This window comes from Balaenoptera acutorostrata, chromosome 15, assembly GCF_949987535.1.
Source record: "Balaenoptera acutorostrata chromosome 15, mBalAcu1.1, whole genome shotgun sequence".
In the NCBI taxonomy this organism is placed as follows: Eukaryota; Metazoa; Chordata; class Mammalia; order Artiodactyla; family Balaenopteridae; genus Balaenoptera; species Balaenoptera acutorostrata.
The window spans coordinates 29,701,561-29,721,690 of record NC_080078.1 but is presented as its reverse complement, the minus strand read 5'-3'; the positions used below and the strand labels follow the sequence as shown (position 1 = coordinate 29,721,690).

General features: G+C 44.0%; 1 protein-coding gene across 1 annotated transcript in view; it reads right to left on the bottom strand.

Annotated features, from left to right (window-relative positions):
• The window catches only part of LOC130704922 (uncharacterized), a 169,887-nt gene that overhangs the window by 39,402 nt on the left and 110,355 nt on the right, over positions 1–20,130 (bottom strand). The window contains exons 40-44 of the mRNA XM_057529687.1: positions 6,872–7,180; positions 5,961–6,190; positions 5,734–5,885; positions 4,849–4,888; positions 4,691–4,768 (exon numbers count right to left, since the gene is read on the bottom strand). Of these exons, the coding sequence (XP_057385670.1) occupies positions 4,691–4,768; positions 4,849–4,888; positions 5,734–5,885; positions 5,961–6,190; positions 6,872–7,180 (809 nt within the window). The remainder of the gene's footprint in view (positions 1–4,690; positions 4,769–4,848; positions 4,889–5,733; positions 5,886–5,960; positions 6,191–6,871; positions 7,181–20,130) is intronic.

Sequence of the window (20,130 nt, the reverse complement as noted above, 5' to 3'; positions counted from 1 at the left end):
TTGAACCTGATCTGTCTTCAGTCTATGCTTCAGACTGGGGCTGGTTCAATTTAAATTAAAATCAAGTAAAAGAAAGAATTCAGGTTCTTCTGTAGCACTAGTGAGCTCATTTTAAGCTACACATGGCTGGCAGCTCCTGTCCTGGATATCAAAGAATGAAACATTTCCATCATCATAGAAAGTTCTAGTGGGCAGGCCTGCTTTATCCCATGATGCTCTACTCTCTCATGGCCCAATCCTGTGTTGACCTGATTAACACTGACAGAGCATCTGTGGGCGCCCAGCCCTATGCTCAGGGATGCCGAGTGGACCAGACCCTGCCCCTGTGCCCAAGAAGCTCCGTCAGGAGACAGGGGAGGGACCTGTCCCACTCAGACGAGGGCACCAGTCCTGTCTGCTGACCCAGACTCCGGCGTCAGGGATTCCCCTCCCCCAAACATCACAGGACAATTCTCAGACCATCTCTCCGCTCAGATAAAACCCAGCCTGTGGTTTTTAACAGGTTATGAAACCAAGATGTGACGGTTCCCCACTGTCAGCTGAGGACAGCTTCCCTCATTCCCTTCCTGCTCTCAGAATTTTACTAAGAAGACGGACTTTTATAAGAATTTATATTCAGAATTTATATTCTGAATCTGTGGTCCTTTAGTTTCACAGCGTGCCTCTAATCTCTCCCAGCCTCGATTTCCTCATCTGCCGAATGGGAATGCGGGATTAGAGATAAGAGGAACCAAGTATCCGACAGGGTTTTTGGGAAATAGTAGCTGGGGTCTTGGGAAGCCCCTGGAGGGGAGCGTCAGCCAGGCCCAGGCCTCACGCTGACACGGGCTGTGGAAGCTGCCTCTCCAGTCACCTTGCTGGCCCGCCATACGCACCTCCAGCAGCGGGCAGCCTGGCTCAGTGGCCAGTGTCCATGTGCTTTGGTTCTCAGCTTGCTGCTCCAGCGCACCCCGCAGCTGGCACGGCCCCATCCGGAGGGCTAGGGAGCCGCGGCTGGTGGGGGGGCCGGGCCGAGCAGTCAGGCTGACAGTGCTCCCGGGTGGCAGGCCCAGGCGACCCAGAAGGGGCAGGGAGTGGGTCAGGTGCCCCAGGGCAGAAGGCTGGGCCCCGCAGGTGCGGGCCAGCTGCAGGTGAGCGTCTCCGTGGTCACTGCGGAGGCCTGCGGCCAGGTCAAATTCACAGGGTCCCCAGCTCAGGCGGCCCTCGGAGTGCAGGGCCTGCGGGATTCCAGTTGCCTGGAATATGGGGAAAGTGGTCGGATTTAGGAGCAGCTCCAGAAGCCAAGGTGGGGGAGCTGGAGATGGGCCTGGGTGGGAAGAGGGCAGCAGTGGACCCATGGCCTGATCTCTATCAGCACCTCCCTCTGCAAGGTGACTGATACCAAGGGTATCCCATTGAGAGGTTGGGGCTCAAGTTCTGGCTCCACCACTAACTCGGTTGTTCCAACCTGCAACCTCGGATTACCCATCTCTAAAATGGGAGTTGATTTATAGCATCATAAGTTGCTGGGAGATGTAAGTAAGTTAATACTTGTGAGCCCAGAGCCAGGCACCCAGAAAGCACCGGCTATTGGAAATACATCACTAACATCAATGGTCACTGGTTGGAGGGCAGACACCTTAAGCAACTTGCTCCCCTGGGGCCCAGGACGCAACCCACATGGGGGCAGCGACCCAAGATGGGGATGAAAGGAGGGGTACAAGCAGCCCCTTCCTCCCGGGGGTGAGGATTTAAGGGGCCTCAGAGGGCACTCAGTACATGTGCCTGATGAACATCAGCTGCTGCTTCGTGCTATTCTCATTCTTCCTCCCGGAGCCTTAACCCCAAGAATGGGGGAAGTGAGATGTGAGAACAGAATCAACTTGAGCCCCAGAAAGGAAGGGAACCGGTGTCTCAGGAAGGCCTTTTGCAAAAGAGGAGAAAATTCAGTTCTGGTCCCATTTTTGGCTCAAAGCTTTGTAGTCAAAGAGTCCCCCAGTTCAAGTGACAACAGCAAAAAAAGACTAAAGTTTCTCATGCTGAGTGCAGAGCTGGGCATACAGCAGGCGGTTAATAACTTGTGGAGGGAGGTGGGAACCTACATTGACCGGTGGGGGCTTACCTCCAGCAGGGGGCAGTGATTCACCAGGGCCAGGGTCCAGTTGCATGTGGCATTGGCCTCTGTCCTGACGTCCCCATGGGCAGTCAGGGTGCATGGGCCCAGGGCCACCTCCAGTTGGGCCCTGGGGGGTTCGTCTCCCCCCACGGACACTCGGATGTGGTTGTCGGGGGGCACCCCCAGTGCCTGAAGTGGAGGCCATGTGTGCTGGAGGCTGGTGTCCAGGCAGGCATGGCGGCCGCAGGCTGTGTGGACGTGCGCCCGGGCGAAAGTGTCCCCAGAAGACACCTGAGCCGCCAGGCTGGCCCCAAAGGCGTGGACCAGGAAGGAGCCATTCAAGATCAGCACAGCTGGATTCTGCCGCCAAGAAAGGCCAAGTGAGCCCGAGCGGGTGTCCCTACAACACCCCACCAAGCGTGCCCACCGTCTGCCTGTCCACAGGTGGTCAAGGGAGCCCCCATCCCCCAGGGGCACCCACCACCCCCCTTAACAGGTGATGCTCCCGTGAAGCACTTCTCTCTGAAGAGCTGAAACCGGCCTCCCAGGGAGTCAAGAAATTGGACCGTTCGGAGCACGTTCGGGCCCCTGATGCCCGCTCCCCCGCTCCCCCGCTCCCCGTGAGGCCTCTGGGTCCTCCCTCCCGTTTCCTCCTCTCTTTTCCATAATGGAACCTTGGGCCTCTCAACCTCTCTGGTCTGGACACATCCCTCTTAAGGCCTCGAATGGAAGTCACTGCGTCTCTAAGTAGTGTACCTGGGGGTCCTGGAGTGTCTGCATGCCCGTGACAGAACCAGGAGCTGCTCTCAGCCCTTTCCCGTCACCCAGTGCTCTTCTGTCCACCTGGGGTGCGGACAGCACCACTGACGGCAGGGTGAATGCACGTATCACCCCCACCACAGCCAAATGGAGGCCCAGAGGAGCCACGGAGCTCGGGGTGGCCACCCACGGGGCGCAGCCCACGGATTCTCCCGCCTGGATGTTGCTGACCTGCTCTAGGACTAAGCAAAGCCCGATTTCCAGCCCTTTCCTGGAATTCCAGACCACGGCTCTTGGAGGGAAGGGCCGTCCATTCATGGCTCTTGTCCTAACCCTCCCGCGCAGTTAGTCTTTGCAGAAGTCACCCTCGTGCCCCAGCCCTGAGTCTTTCTCACAGGTGTAGCTGTTAACTCCACGTGCCCCCTCGGTCTTAAGTTTCCTCTGTGGGGGAGGCAGCCCATCTGTCTAGCTCATTAAGACCCTTTCAATCCTGATTCTCAATTCTCTTGGCTAACCCTCCTGCCATTCAGGCCACTGTGTGACCTTGGGAAGGTGACTTTACCTCCCTGAGCCTCAGTGTCCACATCTGTAAAATGAGATCACGATTCCCTGGTAGCTGAAACCACACCAAAACAGAGGTTACCAAATTGAGATGGCACCTGACATGCGTTGGCCCATTTCATGCTCGACAGTGTAAGGTAGGTGTTGCCACCTGCAGTTTACTGATGATGAGGCTGAGGCTCAGAGAGGTTAACGTCTGGCTAAAAGTCACACAGCAGGTGAGTGGCAGGTCTGGGCAGGAAGTTGTGTTGGTCTGATTTTCTGGTCCCTGTACTGGGTGGAGCTGCTACCACTGCCAAGCTGGAGGCATGAAAGTACTGCATCTTTTACGCTCACAGAGGTGAAGCTGGCAGAAACAGTCCTCCCCAAGGAGGCCATGCTCCCTCTATCTGGACAGCCAGGCGGTGAGCCCATAGCACCAGCTCCCAGGGCCCCCAGGCAGTGCCCCAGGCCAGACACCCTGCAGCATCCACTCAGCACCTCCAGGCTCATGTCTCCCTGGTCCCGGAGCAGATCCTCAGGAGCAGAAAAACCTCTGTCCTTCTCCTCCCCCAGGCCGTCCTCAGGGCTATGCTCACTGGCTGGCCCCCCAGAGCCAACTGGACTGAGAGCTCAGCTGAGCCAGGCCTACCACAAGCTGCCCACCCAGCTGCCCACGGGGCAGCACTGACAAGGTCTGCAGGCAACTCCAGTGGTCGCCCCATGTCCAGTTCACCCACAGCTCTTGGCCCAGGAGCCACAGGGCCCCGCTGGAGATCAGGGAGTCCAGGCCCTGTGCTCAGGTCTCCCAGTCATGCCTTGCCTTCGAAGGAGAGGACCTACTATCCACCTGCACCCTGGCCCGGGAGAGCTCGGAGCTACTTAAGCTGTGCTGTGCCCCAGCCTGGGCAGCATGTGTGCCTGTGAGCCCCATGGTCTGTCTCCCTCGAAAGACCCAGATATGCCTGTCACCAGCCCAGCTCCCCGTGGCAGAGGCTGGCTTGAAACACTTGGATTCTGGGTCACTGTCTAAGCGTGCTTACAGAAGGGACCACCCATCTGCTGTCAGGTTGGGCTGGGTCCCCTCAGGGCTGGGAGCCCAGATGCATGTTACTGGGGAAGTGGAGGGCTTGGAGGAGGGGACCATGTGGGTTGGCCTGGCAGTGGCCACAGGCCCTAAGCCATCCAGGAGGCAGCCCCTGGTGCTCAGCCTGTGCCCACCCCACCCCCCTGGGGGCAGACCACCATCTCCCACCATCTCCCACCCTGCCCTGCCTGTGACAGAGACCCTTGTACCTCGTGAGGCCACCCAGTGACGTTCCCCCAGCAGAGCCCTGACAGCTGGGCAGGCGAAGCGTCTCCACTGCAGTTGACCTAGGGAGACCAGCAGGGTGGGTAGGGGGCATGTGTAGGCATGAGGTGTCTCTCCCTGATCTTAACCCTGGACAGAGTACTGAGATCCACTTGACCCCATCTCCCTTTGTGAAGGCCTCCCTGGGAAGATAACCCCCAAAGAGAGGTTTGTGCAGACCTAAGTGCTAACCCACAGAATCGTCAAAAACAGAAGTAACCAGAAAAAAAAAGAAGTAACCTGTGTGCCAGGTTCTAACTGGTTCCTCATCTGATCCTCAAGGTAAACATGGGAGGCAGGGATTATTAACAGTCCCATTTTGCAGATGAGAACACTGAGGCACAGAAAGAGTAAGCAACTGGACTAAAGTTGCACAACTGGTAAGTGATGAAGCAGGCTGGATTCGGGCCGCACGCCTGGCTCACTCACACTGACACACACACTTTGGATGGTTTAGCCACACCTGTGCCAGGCCCAGAGGTGGTTTCCTGCTTTTTGTTGTTGAGAACAATGCAAAAGACAGCTGTGTGTGTGTTTCCTTGTCTAGTGTTCCAGGTTTCTCCAGGGGAGGTAACCCAGAACACGAGCTGAAGGGTGAGAGTCTCAGCAGTTTTCATTTTACTAGATAGACCCAGAGCGCCTCTGAGGGAGCTGCCTCAAATATACTTCCATTTATGAGGGCAGGGGAGGGAGCGTTGACAGAAGGACAGGAGGACAAGTGGACAGAAGACAGAGAAGAAGAGTAGAAGGCAGGGTGGGGAGGAAGGAAGGGAGGGTGGAGGAGAGGGTGGGAGGAAAGGAGAAAGGATGGATGGGAAAGGAGGATGGGAAGTTTGGTGAGAGGCTGGGAGGGAAGGTGGGAGGGGCTGGGACGGTGGGAGGGGCAAGCTGGTGGGAGGGGCTAGGGAGGTGGGAGGGGCAAGCTGGTGGGAGCTGGGAAGGTGACTAGAGAAATTGCATAGGCAGTGGGCCCCGCCTAAATGGGGACCTTGGGTCACTTACCTGGAGCCTTGAGAGGCCACGGTGCAGCCCCAGGGCCAGCCCCCAGTGGCCGCCGGCTCCGCTCCTCTCCAGGGCTACACGAAGCTGATCGCCATCCACGTTCACCACCAGCGCGACCGCCAGACTGGGTCCCACGCTCTGGGAGAAGCAAAGCTGTGGGTGTACCTCAGCCCCACTGCCCCCACGGGGCCCGGGCCCAGCCCCCTCACCCACCTGCAAGTGCCCGCGGCCTTCCACGGAGAAGGGGAGGCCCCAGCGCCTGAGGCCGGGCACCGTGTGGCCAAGGCTGGCACGGAGCCGGCTGCCCGGGGCGCTGGTGACCGGGCCATCCAGGCCAAGGGCAGCATCCAGCTGACGCTCTGCACTACGCAGCGTCACACGCACTGAGAGGCTGGAAGCCACGTGGTTGTGCAGTAGGAGAATCTCTGCCTGGGAGGGGAGTCCTGGGGATGAGAGGAGCCAGAAGATGGTACACTCCACGGGAGCCAGAACGGGGTCACTGACAGCCCTCCTTCTCTCTGGAGGGGCCCCTGAGCCCTGAGGCAGACTAACCCCCCAGCTCCCACCTAATACCTACAATGGCCACACCTAGCAAGTGATAGGCCCCGTGTCCCCTTTGGATTCCTACCTCCCCAAAGACAGGGCATGGGGTCTCAGAAAGCACGAGGGGAACAGGGGTCTGATCCTGTGCTCTCCTCTTGTTGCTGCACCTTTGGGTGCCCCCACGTCCCGTGGAAATATCCCCAAGAAGCTAGAGCTGGGGGTGTCCGAGCTATTTCTTAACCACAGTGCCGAGAACATCCTGGAGGCCCTGCTAGACCAGGCTTCCAAGCTGGAGAAGCCGGACTTGGGGTGGGGAGTCCTGGGGGCGGGGAGTCCTGGGGGAGGGGCCAGTGGCAGGGGCGTCTGCCCTCCAGTTTTGAGGTGTGTCTGTACTGGGTAGCAACCAGTGTTCTGGCTGAATAACAGTCCAGGGAAGGTGGAGGCACTGGGAGAAGCTGGTAGGGGGAGGAAATAGAGCTGTAAGGTGGGATTGGGGACTGGGGGCTCCTTTAACTCCCTTGGCTTCAGGCCCTGGGAGTCTTTGGGGGAGGAAGCCATTGGACCCTATCCACCCCTCCTACCTGCCTCACTCAAGGTGCTGATGTTGTGACTCAGTCTGACCGAGAGCTGGCCGTGCCCAGGGGCCCAGATGCAGACTCCACCCAGAGCTAGGCTGGCCGTGTCAGCACGGAGGCTGGCCTGGCCCTCAAGGCTCCCCGTCTGGGCCTGCAGTCGCCCCCTCAGCTGGAGCTCTCCTGGCAAGGCCCGGCTGCCATTCTGGGCAAGGATGCAGGTCACACTGTGCATGCTGGTGCTGTTCCCTGCCTTCTCATGCTTGTCCCGCAAGAGGAATCCCAGCACAGCTGAGTCAGCAGTGACCTTGATGGTACCTGCAGAGGATGGGAGAGAACCCATACAAAGAAGGGGGTCAGCCCAGGGTACTGGGCTGCTTTGGGAAGGAAGGCAAAGAAGCCTGGGGCAGGAAGTTCCTAGATCCATGATATAATTCTAATTCATGTCGGAGAGAGCATATCTGGGAAATGGACCAAATTAAACCACCTCCCCCGCAGGATGCTCCGAGGACCAAGCAAGCTAATTCACAAATAAAAGAGCTTTGGCAAAAAAGCAGCAAGCCTGATAAGGCGTGTCTGTTAATACCAGTGCTGAATACTGCTCAGGAGAGTCACGGATCAAAGTGATAGAAAGCCCCCATTTTACAGACAACAAAACTGAGACCCAGAAAGCCTCGAGGGGTCCAACCTGGAATTCTACAGAGAGAAAAATTGCTCAGAGGTCTCTTCCACCCACTGGAGAAAAAGATTCCACACCCTTAAGCTAGTCCCACACACCCTTAAGCTAGTCCCATCCCAATACATAACTCATGCATTAGAGAAATTCTTGCTCTTATCAGAACCATTTACATCTCCTGACCCCACTGGGCTCCAGTAGGGTCTTGACGTGGTTCAAGTGCCCTTATACGTCTCTCCTTTCATTCAAGGTTTGACTCGGGGGTCACCACCTCCAAGAAGCCTTGCTTGGCCTTTCTGCACCCCCAGGCTGGGTTAGACACCCTTGTTCTGTGCTACCAGACATAGAGCTCTTGCTAACCTCTATCACAGAGTCCAGAGCACTTTCTATACAGATGGAAATTTCTCGCAGAATCTTGAAATCATCTTTTTACAAATTCCTTACATTGTAGGGCCCTATGTCACCATGCCCTACAAGATGTTAACCAGTGTGAAATAATGTCAATGGAACAGTGTGGAATCGGGGAATAGACCCATACACAAATGGTCAATTGATTTTTGACAAAAGTGCAAAGGTAACTAACCAGGAAAAGGATAGTCTTTTTAATAAATGTGCTGAATTGTTTGGAAATTCACATGTGAAAAAACTACCATGAACTTTACCCAAACATATACACAAATTAATTCAAAATTAACCACATAAGAAAAGGGAACCCTCCTACACTGTTGGTGAAAATGTAAACTGGTGCAGCCATTATGGAGAACAGTAAGGGGGTTCTTGAAAAATATAAAAATAGAGTTACCATATGATCCAGCAATTCCACTCCTGGGCATATATCCAGGAAAGATGAAAACTCTAATTCGAAAAGATACAGGCACCCCAATGTTCATTGCAACAGTATTTACAATAGCCAAGATATGGAAGCAACCTAAGTGTCCATCAGCAGATGAACGGATAAAGAAGATGTGGTACATATATACAATGGAATATTAGCCATAAAAAAAAAATGAAATATGCTATCTGTAACAACATGGATGGACCTGGAGATTATCCACATTATATTAAGTTAATTAAGTCAGACAGAGAAAGACAAATATCATATGATATTGCTTATATGCAGAATCTAAGGGAAAAAATGATACAAATGAATTTATTTACAAAACAGGAACAGATTCACAGACTTAGAGAACGAACTTATGGTTACCAGGGGTAGGGTGGGGGAGGGACAGATTGGGAGTTTGGAATTGACATGTACACACTACTATATTTAAAATAGATTACCAACAATGACCCACTGTATAGCACAAGGAACTCTGCTCAATATTCTGTAATAACCTAAATGGGAAAAGAATTTGAAAAAGAATAGATACATGTATACGCATAACTGAATCACTTTGCTGTGCACCTGAAACTGACACAGCATTGTTAATCAACTATGCTCCAATATAAAATTAAAATTTTAAAAAAATAAATAAAAGAAAAAAAGAAAAGATACATGCACCCCAATGTTCATAGCAGCATTATTTACAATAGCCAAGCCATGGAGGCAACCTAAGTGTTCATCAACAGATGAATGGATAAAGAAGATGTGGTATAACAGACGTAGAGAACAAACATATGGACACCAAGCGGGGAAAGTAGCGGGGGGGACAGGGGGTGGTGGTGGGATGAATTGGGAGATTGGGATTGACATATACACACTAATATGTATAAAATATGTAACTAATAAGAACCTGCTGTATAAAAAATAAATAAAATAAAATTCAAAAATTCAAAAAAAAAAAGTTGTGGTACAGATATACAATGGAATATTACTCAACCATAAAAAAGAATGAAATATGCCACTGCAGCAGCATGGATGGACCTGGAGATTATCATACTAAGTGAAGTAAGTCAGAGAAAGACAAATATCAATATCATATGATAGCACTTATATGTGGAATCTAAAATATGACTCAAATGAACTTATTTACAGAACAGAAGCAGACTCACAGACACAGAAAACAAACCTATGGTTACCAAAGGGGAAAGGGTGAAGGAGGGATAAATTAGGAATTTGGGATTAACAGATACACACTACTGTATATAAAATAGATAAACAACAAGGTCCTGCTGTATAGCACAGGAAACTGTATTCCATGTCATGTAATAACCTATAATGGAAGACAATCTGAAAAAGAATATATATATATATATATATATATATATATATATATATATATATATATATATATGAAATGGAATCACTTTGCTATACACTTGAAACTAACACAACATTGGAAATCAACTGTACTTCAATAATAAATAAATAAATAAAATTAACCACAGACCTAAATTTAAAACCTAATATCATAACACTTCTAGAAAAAAAATATGAGAGAAAAATTTGTGGCCTCAGGCAAATATTTCTTATATGACATCAAAAGCATGATTCACAAAAGAAAAAAAAAAGATAAATCGGACTTGATCAAAATTTAAAACCTCCACTTTTCAAAAGACACCATTAAAAAAATAAAAAGACATAGATCAGGAGAAGATATTTTCAAAACACATATCTGATAAAGGACTTATATAAATGATTCCCAAATTCAATAATAAAAAACAAGCAACTTGAGTTTTTAAATGGGCAAAAGGTTTGAATAGACACTTCACCAAAAAAGATTTACAAGTGGCAAATAAGCCGATGAAAAGATGTTCGACAAAATTAGTCATCAGGGAAATGCAAATTAAAACCAAAGTGAGATACAACTACAAAAACAATTCGAATGATAAAAAAAAAAAAAAAAAAAGAACCCAAAGCCCAAAACTGCCAGTACAAATTGCTAGCAAGGATGCAGAGCAACTAGAATTCTCACACATTGCTGGTGGGAATGGAAAATGGTACTGCTACTCTGGAAACAGTCTGGCAGTTTCCTATAAACATATACTTGCCATACAACCCAGCAATCCCACTCCTAGGTATTCACCCAAGAGAAATGAAACCATATGTTCCCACAGAAACCTATAGACCAATGATTATTGAAGCTTTATTCATAATTGGAAATTACTGGAAACAACTCAAACATCCTTCAGCTGTGAATGGATAAACTGCAGTATATCCATAGAATAGAATATTACTCACCAGTAAAAAGGAAAAAGAACTACTGATACATACAACTTTGATGAATCTCAGCCACATTATGTTGGGCAAAAGATCCCATACTCAAAGCTTACGTGCTGTATGGTTCCATTCATGTGACATCCTGGAATAGCCCAAACTATAGGGACAGACAACATCTCAGTGGTTGCCAGGGACAGGGGGTGGGGGAAAGGTTGATCACAATGAGCAGCAGAAAGGAACTTTTTGGGGTGATGGAACTATTCTGTATCAAGACTGTGTTGGTGGGTACACAACTGTACGAGCTTATCAAAACTTGACGGGGTTTTCCCCATATGTAAATTGTACCCCAAGAAATTATACCTGAATAATTGCCTTCAAAAATGAAGCAGTTGGGACTTCCCTGGTGGTCCAGTGGTTAAGACTCCACCCTTCCATTGCAGGGGGCACGGGTTCAATCCCTGGTCAGGAAACTAAGATCCCACATGCTACATGGTATGGCCAAAAAAAAAAAGAAGCAATGTGTGTTAAGAGATCAGCATGAGGGTCTGTTAGTTATCAGCTGCAAATGATAAACTTCAGAAAGATGAAGGGGAGACCATCAGTGTAAATCAAAGTAAACTTGAGAAGAACAGTACGCTGCTTGATTGTATTTAAATTTTTTCAAACCTATGTCATTTGATCTTTAGACAGGTATTTTATTATGCAATTTGGTTTTGCCACAATTTAACCAATTAGGAATTAGGAGGGTCAGTGTTAATATTACTACAAGATTAGAGAATGATACTATTCCCCCAAGGTAGGTGGGAAAGCAGAGTCTTTAGATTCTGAAACACAGGGCCCTGGACAGATGTCCAGCTAGGGTGCTACGGTCAAGAATGCTTGGGCAAAAGATCCCATTTTGTATAATTCTGACTTTTGGAAACTTGTTAATGTTTCACATAATCAAAAAATAAATACACAAAATCAATAAAGATAAGGGAAACCTGAAAATGGAATACAAACAGAAACCAGTGAACCAATTGTACTTCAAATGATTTACAGCATCACATGGGGTGGGTGGGAGATTAACCCCAACTAACGTTTAAACACCGTGTTTGCGGACTTCCCTAGTGGCACAGTGGATAAGACTCCACACTCCCAATGCAGGGGGCCCAGGTTCGACCCCAGGTCAGGGAACTAGATCCCACATGCATGCCGCAACTAAGAGTTCTCATGCCACAACTAAGGAGCCCGCCTGCTGCAACTAAGGAGCCTGTGTGCCGCAGCTAAGATCCGGCACAACCAAATAAATAAATAAATAAATATTTAAAAATAAATAAATACTGTGTTTATATTTATACCCTCAGGCTAAAGACAAGAAGAACTCTAAACAAATATTGAATTCTAGTTAAAAGGGTTTATTTCCTCAAAGGTATAGGTTAGTAATTCTGGCTACTTTCTATGTATCCTAGGGCTGAACAAATAACTAAATATGTTGTGAATAATTGGAGCCAGGTTTCTTACTGTTGAAGAAGGGAATAAGAAATATGAAAAGGGGGAAGAAACAGAATGAGCTTTTTGATGATGGATTGGAATTAAGGACTAATGTTATAAACTTATATATCTGTAGATAGACAGATATAGGTGTGTGTGCATGTATGTACACATACATCTATTTTCTTGGTCTGTCCATTGAGAAGGCCTAGAAAGACAGATACTTGAGTAGGAATAAATACACCTAGAACCCAGATCTTAGTTTCTGAATACCATTTTGCACAAAAAGGAACCAGGAATCCTTGGAGAAATGACTTATTCCATCTCAGGGAAAATATAGCATGAGATTGAAACATCTTTTTGGTCATAAAGGAAGGAAGTGGTCAAGGAATGATAGGGACATGTCAAAAGGACACAGGAGGAGTTCTATTTCCATTAATGGTGGAGACACTTAAATGGACAAACCCTCCCAAGGTAACAAGTGTACACTCTGGACAAAATATATGAAACAGTTACCTGAAGTGGCTGGAGACTGACCATAAACAAGCAGACAGTGGAGGGGAGTTAAAACTTGAAGGAAAGGACCAGCAATATTTGAGTTGTATGTTTTTACTCTTTTTTGGTGCCATGCAGGGTGAAGAAAACTCACACAGAAATCTATGGTCTTACTGATTAAAGAATCAAAGAACAGAGTTCAAGGTGACAAAAGCAAATGGAAAGTGAAGTGGGAAATTCCAGAGAAAGCCACATGGGGGAATCCCAAATTCTACCTATAAACTCTGTCCAAAGCTAATCCTTGAACTTCACAAGGGTGGTACAGACTCCAAGCAGACCAGCTAAGATAAAAGAGCTGAAAATTATTTCCACTGCAGCCCACCAGAGGAAAGACAGAGTTTGGATTTTGAGCCCAGCCAAGTTAACTGCATGCTAAAATTTTAAAAAATAACAATACTCTTCAGAGAAATATAAAAGAATCAGTCTTAACATCATTCAAAATGTCTAGAATACAATCTCAAATTACTAGACATACAAAGAAATAGAAAAATGTAACCTATATTTAAGAGAAAGGGCAATCATCAAGGGAGATCAACCCCAAGATGACCTAGACACTGGAATTAGCAGATAAGGATTTTAAAACAGCTCTTACAACCATGCTCAAAAATATAAGGAAAATATTTCTGTATTGAATGAATAGATAAGAAACCTCAGCTGCAAAATAGAAATTAATAAAAAGAGCCTAGTGGTGATTTTAGAACTAAAAAAAAGTACATAAAATCTGTGATTGAAAAAGAATTATTGGATGGTCTTAAAATTTTTATTGGCTGGTGTTTGGAGAAGAAAGATTAAAGAGCCAGCGAACTGGAAGATAGATTGATAGATATCTGAAGAAAAGAGAAGAAAGACTAAAAAGGTCAACAGAGCCACAGAGATCTGTGGAACAATACATAAACTTCTAAAGCACGTGCAGTTGGAAATCCCAGGAGGAGAGGACAATGAGAATGGGACAGAAAGAAATCTTTGAAGAAGTAAATATGAAAAACTTCTAAATGTGTTAAGAGATATACATATGCATTTTTAAAATATCCTTCAAGAATCAGGGCAAAATAAGACATTTTCAAATAAATGAAAACTAAGGGAGTTCATTGTTGTAAGCCAGACTTACAAGAAATGCGAAAGGTGATCTTTTTTTTATTTTTAATTTTTATTGGAGTATAGTTGCTTTACAATGCTGTGTTAGTTTCTATAAAGGTGATTCTTTATACTGAAGAGAAATGATACCAGAAACTCTAAGTAGAATGTGAAAGAACATACAGAAACATAGTTTAAAGAGCAACAGATAAATTAACACTGAGTTCTAAAATTTTTTAAAAATCAGCCAAAAGAAGGCAAAAAAAGAGTAACAGAGGAACAAAAAAATATATGGGAAAGTAGAAAACAAAACAGCAAAATAGTAGACACAAATCTAATCATAACAATAATTACATTAAAGATAAACCAAGTAAATACCATAATTAAAAGGCAGAGATTGTCAGACTGGAAATAAAAGCAAAATTCAACTGCATGTGGGCTACAAGAAATGTACCTTAAATATAGGAAATATATATTTGAAAGAAAAAGGGTGGAAAAATATATACAGTACAAATTCCAATAAAAAACAAAAGTGGCAACATTAATATCAGACAAAACAGACTTCAAGACCAAGAACTGTGTGAGAGATAAACAGTCCATTTCACAATGATAAACAGGTCAATTCATCAAGAATGCATAATAATCATATTTGCTTATGCACCTAATACTAGTACGTCAACATACATGAAGCAAAAATTGACTGAATGAAAGCAAGAAATAGAGAAATCCACATAGTTGGAGAGTTTAACACACTTCCCTCATTAATTGATACAATAACCAGACAAAAAAAATCAGTAAAGATATATATCAGAGCAATACAACCAAGCACCTTGACTTAACATTTATAGAACATTACACCCAACAACAGCAGAATACCAATTCTTTTTAAGTGCATAAGGTATGTTCACAAGATAGATATAGACTGGCCCATAAAACAAGCCACAACAAATTTTAAAAGACTTATCCTACAGAAGAGATCCTCTGATCACAATGAAATTAAATATGAAAAAGCTATCTAGAAAAATCTCAAATATTTGGATATTAAGCAACATACTTCAAATACATGGGTCAAAGAAGAAATCACAAGTTTGAAAATATTTCAAAATAAATGATAATGAAAACACATGACATAAAAATTTGTGGGATGCAGCTAAAGGAACTTAAGAGGAAAATGTATGGTTTTATATGCTTATATTAGAAAAGAAAAAAGGTCTAAAAATCAATGGCTTGAGGATCTGCCATAAATAAACTATAAAAAAAGAGCAAAAGGGTCTTCCCTGGTGCCGCAGTGGTTAAGAATCCGCCTGCCAATGCAGGGGACATGGGTTCGAGCCCTGGTCTGGGAAGATCCCACATGCCGCGGAGCAACTAAGCACGTGTGCCACAACTACTGAGCCCGCGCTCTCTAGGACCTGCGAGCCACAACTACTGAGCCCACGAGCCACAACTACTGAAGCCCGCATACTCTACAGCCCATGCTCCGCAACAAGAGAAGCCACTGCAATGAGAAGCCTGCGCACCGCAACAAAGAGTAGCCCCCACTCACCGCAACTAGAGAAAGCCCGTGCAGCAACGAAGACCCAACGCAGCCAAAAATAAATAAATTTATTAAAAAAAGAAGAGTAAAGTAAACCCAAATTAAGTGTAAGAAAGGAAATAATAAAGATAGTGGCTGAAAGCAAGGGAATTGAAAAGAGACAAGAGAGAAAATTAACAGAACCAAAATTTGGTTCTTTGAAAGGATTAACAAAATTGATGAAATCCAAGTTAGACTAATAAGGAAGAGAGAGAAGGAACACAAGTAACAACTATTAGTGATGAAAGCAAGCATATCACTATAGATCCTGCATACATGAAAAGGATTATAATACATATAATGAACTATGCCAATAAATTTGACTACTTAGTGGAGATGGACAAATTCCTTGAAAAATATAACTTATGCAAACTGACACATGATGAAATAGAAAAGCTGAATAGCTTTATATATCTATTCATTTTCAAAAAAAAAATTCCCACAAAGAAAAGTCCAGATGGCTTCTCTCCTAGAGTCCATCAGACAATTACGGGAGCATTCACACTAATCTTATACAAACTCTTTCAGAAAATAGAAGGGAAGAAAATATTTCTCAACTTGTTTTATGAAGTTAGCATACAAAGGGGAAAAATGCTTAACAGTGAAGAAACTTTGCAGACATTACCTTAATCAGGTGATCAAAACTGATGTCACCAGTAGCACCGGGACAAACTGACATCAGGTGGTATTCTGCCAACAAGGCTTTTTTGAAAATAGTCATGAGGAAGCATCCAACAAACCCCAAATGAGGGATATTCTACAAACTGACTGCCCTGTACCCTTTGAAATATAATCATGAAAGAGAAGGAAATACAGAGGAACTGATCCAGGATAAAAGAGACCAAAGAAACAATACAACTAAATGTAATGCACAATTCAGGATTTTCTTTTACTATAAGGGACATTAATGGGACAATTGGTGGAATCTGAATAAGGTTTGTAGATAACAGCATTATATAAATGTTAATTTTCTGATTTTGAGAACTGTATTGTGGAATGTAGGAGAATGTCTTTATTTTTAGGAAATAAACATTGAACTATTTAGGGGTGAAGAACTATCATGCCTGCAGCTTAGTACCATACAGTTCAAGAATAAAAAAATTTAGGGACTTCCCTGGCGGTCCAGTGGTTAAGACTCTGTGCTTCCATTGCAGGGGGCGCAGGTTCGATCCCTGGTGGGGGAACTAAGATCCCGCATGCCACATGGCTTGGCCAAAAAAAACTTATATGCAAATAATAATGTCTTATACACACACACACACACACACACACATATAGAGGGAGACAGAAAAACAGACAGAGAGAATAAAAATGATAAAGCAATTGTGATAAATGTCAATAATTGGTGAAGCTAGGTAAAGAGCCTATGGGATTCTTTGTAATATTCTTGCCACTTTTCTGTAAATCTGAAATCATGTCAAAATAAAAAGTATTAAATGTAGCCACTTTGAAAAACAGTATGGAAATTCCTCAAAACGTTAAATATTGAACTACCATATGATCCAGCAAATCCACTCCTGGGTATTTATCTGAAGAAAATGAAAACAGTAATTAGAAAAGATATATGCACCCTTATGTTCATTGCAGCATTATTTACAATAGCCAAGATATGGAAGCAACCTAACTGTCCATTGATAGATGAATGGATAAAGAAGATGTAGTGTGTGTATGTATGTCTATATATATATATATAAAATGGAATACTACTCAGCCATAAGAAGAATGAAATCTTGCCATTTCTGACAACATGGATGGACCTATAGGGTATTATGCTAAGTGAAATAAGTCAGACAGAGAAGGACAAAAACTGTATGATTTCACTTATATGTTGAATCTTTAAAAAAAAAACACAAGTAAGCAAACAAACATAAAACAGAAACAGAGTCACAGATGCAGAGAACAAACAGGTGGTTGCCAGAGGGGAGGTGGGGAGGGGAGGAAGAGAGAAATAGGTGAGGGAGATTAAGAGGCACAAACTTCCAGCTGCGAGATAAATGAGTCATGGGTATAAAATGTACAATGTGGGGAATCGAGTCAATAACTGTGCAATATCTTTGTATGGTGACATATCATAATTAGACTTTTATCGTAATCAGTTTGAAACACAGAAATATTGAGTCACTGTGTTGTGTAACAGGAATTAACATAGTGTTGTACTTCAATTATACTTCAAAATTATACTTCAGAAACAAACTCATAGAAAAAGAGATTACTCTTCAATAAGTGGTGTTGGAAAAACTGGGCAGCTACATGTAGAAGAATGAAATTAGAACATTCTCTAACGCCATGCACAAAAATAAACTCAAAACGGATTAAAGAACTAAATGTAAGACCAGAAACCATAAAACCCCTAGAGGAAAACATAGTCAGAACACTCTTTGACATAAATCATATCAATAGCAATATTTCTTTGGATCTGTCTCCTAAAGCAAAGGAAATAAAAGCAAAAATAAACAAATGGGACCTAATTAAACTTAAAAGCTTTTGCAGAGCAAATGAAACCATCGACAAAACAAAAAGACAACCTACTGAATGGGAGAAAATGTTTGCAAATGATACGACTGATAAGGGGTTAATATCCAAAACATATAAATCGCTCATATAACTCAACATCAAAAAAAAACCCCCAAAACCCACAAACAACCCGAGTAAAAAATGGACAGACATTTTTCTGAAGAGGATAGACATTTTTCCAAAGAGGACATGCAGATGGCCAATAGGCACATGAAAGAGATGCTCAACATCATTAACCATCAGGGAAATGCAAATTAAAACCACAATGGATATCACCTCACATCTGTCAGAATGGCTATCATCAAAAAGAACAAATAACAAATGTTGGCGAGGACATGGAGAAAAGGGAACCCTCGTACATTGTTGGTGGGAATGTAAATTGGTGCAGCCACTATGGAAAACAGTATGAAGGTTTCTCAAAAAACTAAAAATAGAATGACCATATGACCCAGCAATTCCACTCCTGGGTATATACCCCAAAAAATGAAAACACTAATTCGAAAAGATACATGCACCTCAATGATCATAGCAGTACTATTTACAATGGCCAGGATATGGAAGCAATTCATCCATTAACAGATGAATGAATAAAGAAGATGTGGTATATATATACAGTGGAATACTACCCAGCCATAAAAAAAGAATGAAATTTTGCAATTTCCAGCAACATGGATGGACTTGGAGGGTATTATGCTAAGTGAAATAAGTCAGACAGAGAAAGACAAATACTGTATGATATCACCTATATGTGGAATCTAAAAATTAAACAAACTAGTGAATATAACAAAAAAGAAACAGACTCACAGATATAGAGAACAAACTGGTGGTTACCAGTGGGGAGAAGGGAGGGGGGACGGGCAAGAATGGGGTAGGGGATTAAGAGGTATAAACCATTATGTATAAAATAAAAAAGCTACAAGAATATATTGTACAACACAGGGAATATAGCCAATATTTTATAATAACTTTAAATGGAGTATAACCTTTAAAAATTGTGAATCACTATATTGTACACCTGTAACTTATATAATATTGTACATCAACTTTACTTCAATTTTTTAAAAAAAGATCAGATTTGTGGTTACCAGAGGTGGAGGATGTGGGGGGGATTGAATGAAGGTAATCAAAATGTACAAACTTCTTGGTGGGAATGTAAGTTGGTGCAGCCGCTGTGGAATACAGTATGGAGGTTCCTCAAAAAACTAAAAATAGAGTTACCATATGATCCAGCAATCCCACTCCTGGGCATATATCTGGACATAACTCTAATTCAAAAAGATACATGCACCCCTATGTCCACAGCAGCACTATTCACAATAGCCAAGACATGGAAACAACCTAAATGTCCATCGACAGATGAATGGGTAAAGAAGATGTGGTACATATATACAATGGGATACTACTCAGCCATAAAAAAAGAACGAAATAATGCCATTTTCAGCAACATGGATGCAACTAGAGATTATCATGCTAAGTGAAGTAAGTCAGAAAGAGAAAGACAAATACCATATGATATCACTTATATGTGGAATCTAAAAGATGACACAAATGAACCTATCTTTGAAACAGAAACAGAATCATGGATATAGAGAACAGACTGGTGGTTGCCAAGGGGGAGGGGGTTGAGAGAGGGATGGAGTGGGAGGTTGGGGTTAGCAGATGTAAACTTTTATATATAGAATGGATAAACAACAAGGTCCTGCTGTATAGCACAGAGAAGTATATTCAATATCCTATGACAAACCATAATGGAAAAGAATGTTTAAAAAAAGAATGTGTATATATGTATAACTGAATCACTTTGCGGTACATCAGTAATTATCACAACATTGTAAATCAACTATACTTCAAAAAAAAATTTTTTTTAAAAGGTACAAACTTCCAGTTATAAGATAAATAAGTACTAGGAATACAATGTACAACATGATAACTGTAATTAACACTGCTCTGTGTTATATATGAGAGTTGTTAAGAGACTAAATCCTAAGAGTTCTTACCATAAGAAAAAATTTTATTTCTATTTCTTTAATTTTGTGTCTGTGTGAGATGACGGATGTTCACTAAACTTACTGTGATAATCATTTCCTGATGTATGGAAGACAAATCATTATGTGGTACGCAAACTTATACAGTGCTTCTTGTCAATTACATCTCAATACAACTGGAAGAAAAAAAAGTGTTAGAAAAAATTTGTTTGGCAAACACTGAACCCAACTCTCCTTCCTGGTTATTTCCAATGTCCATTAGCATGTTAAGGCTCTGACAAGTCCTGCACAAGGAAGCCTGTTTAGTATTTAGAT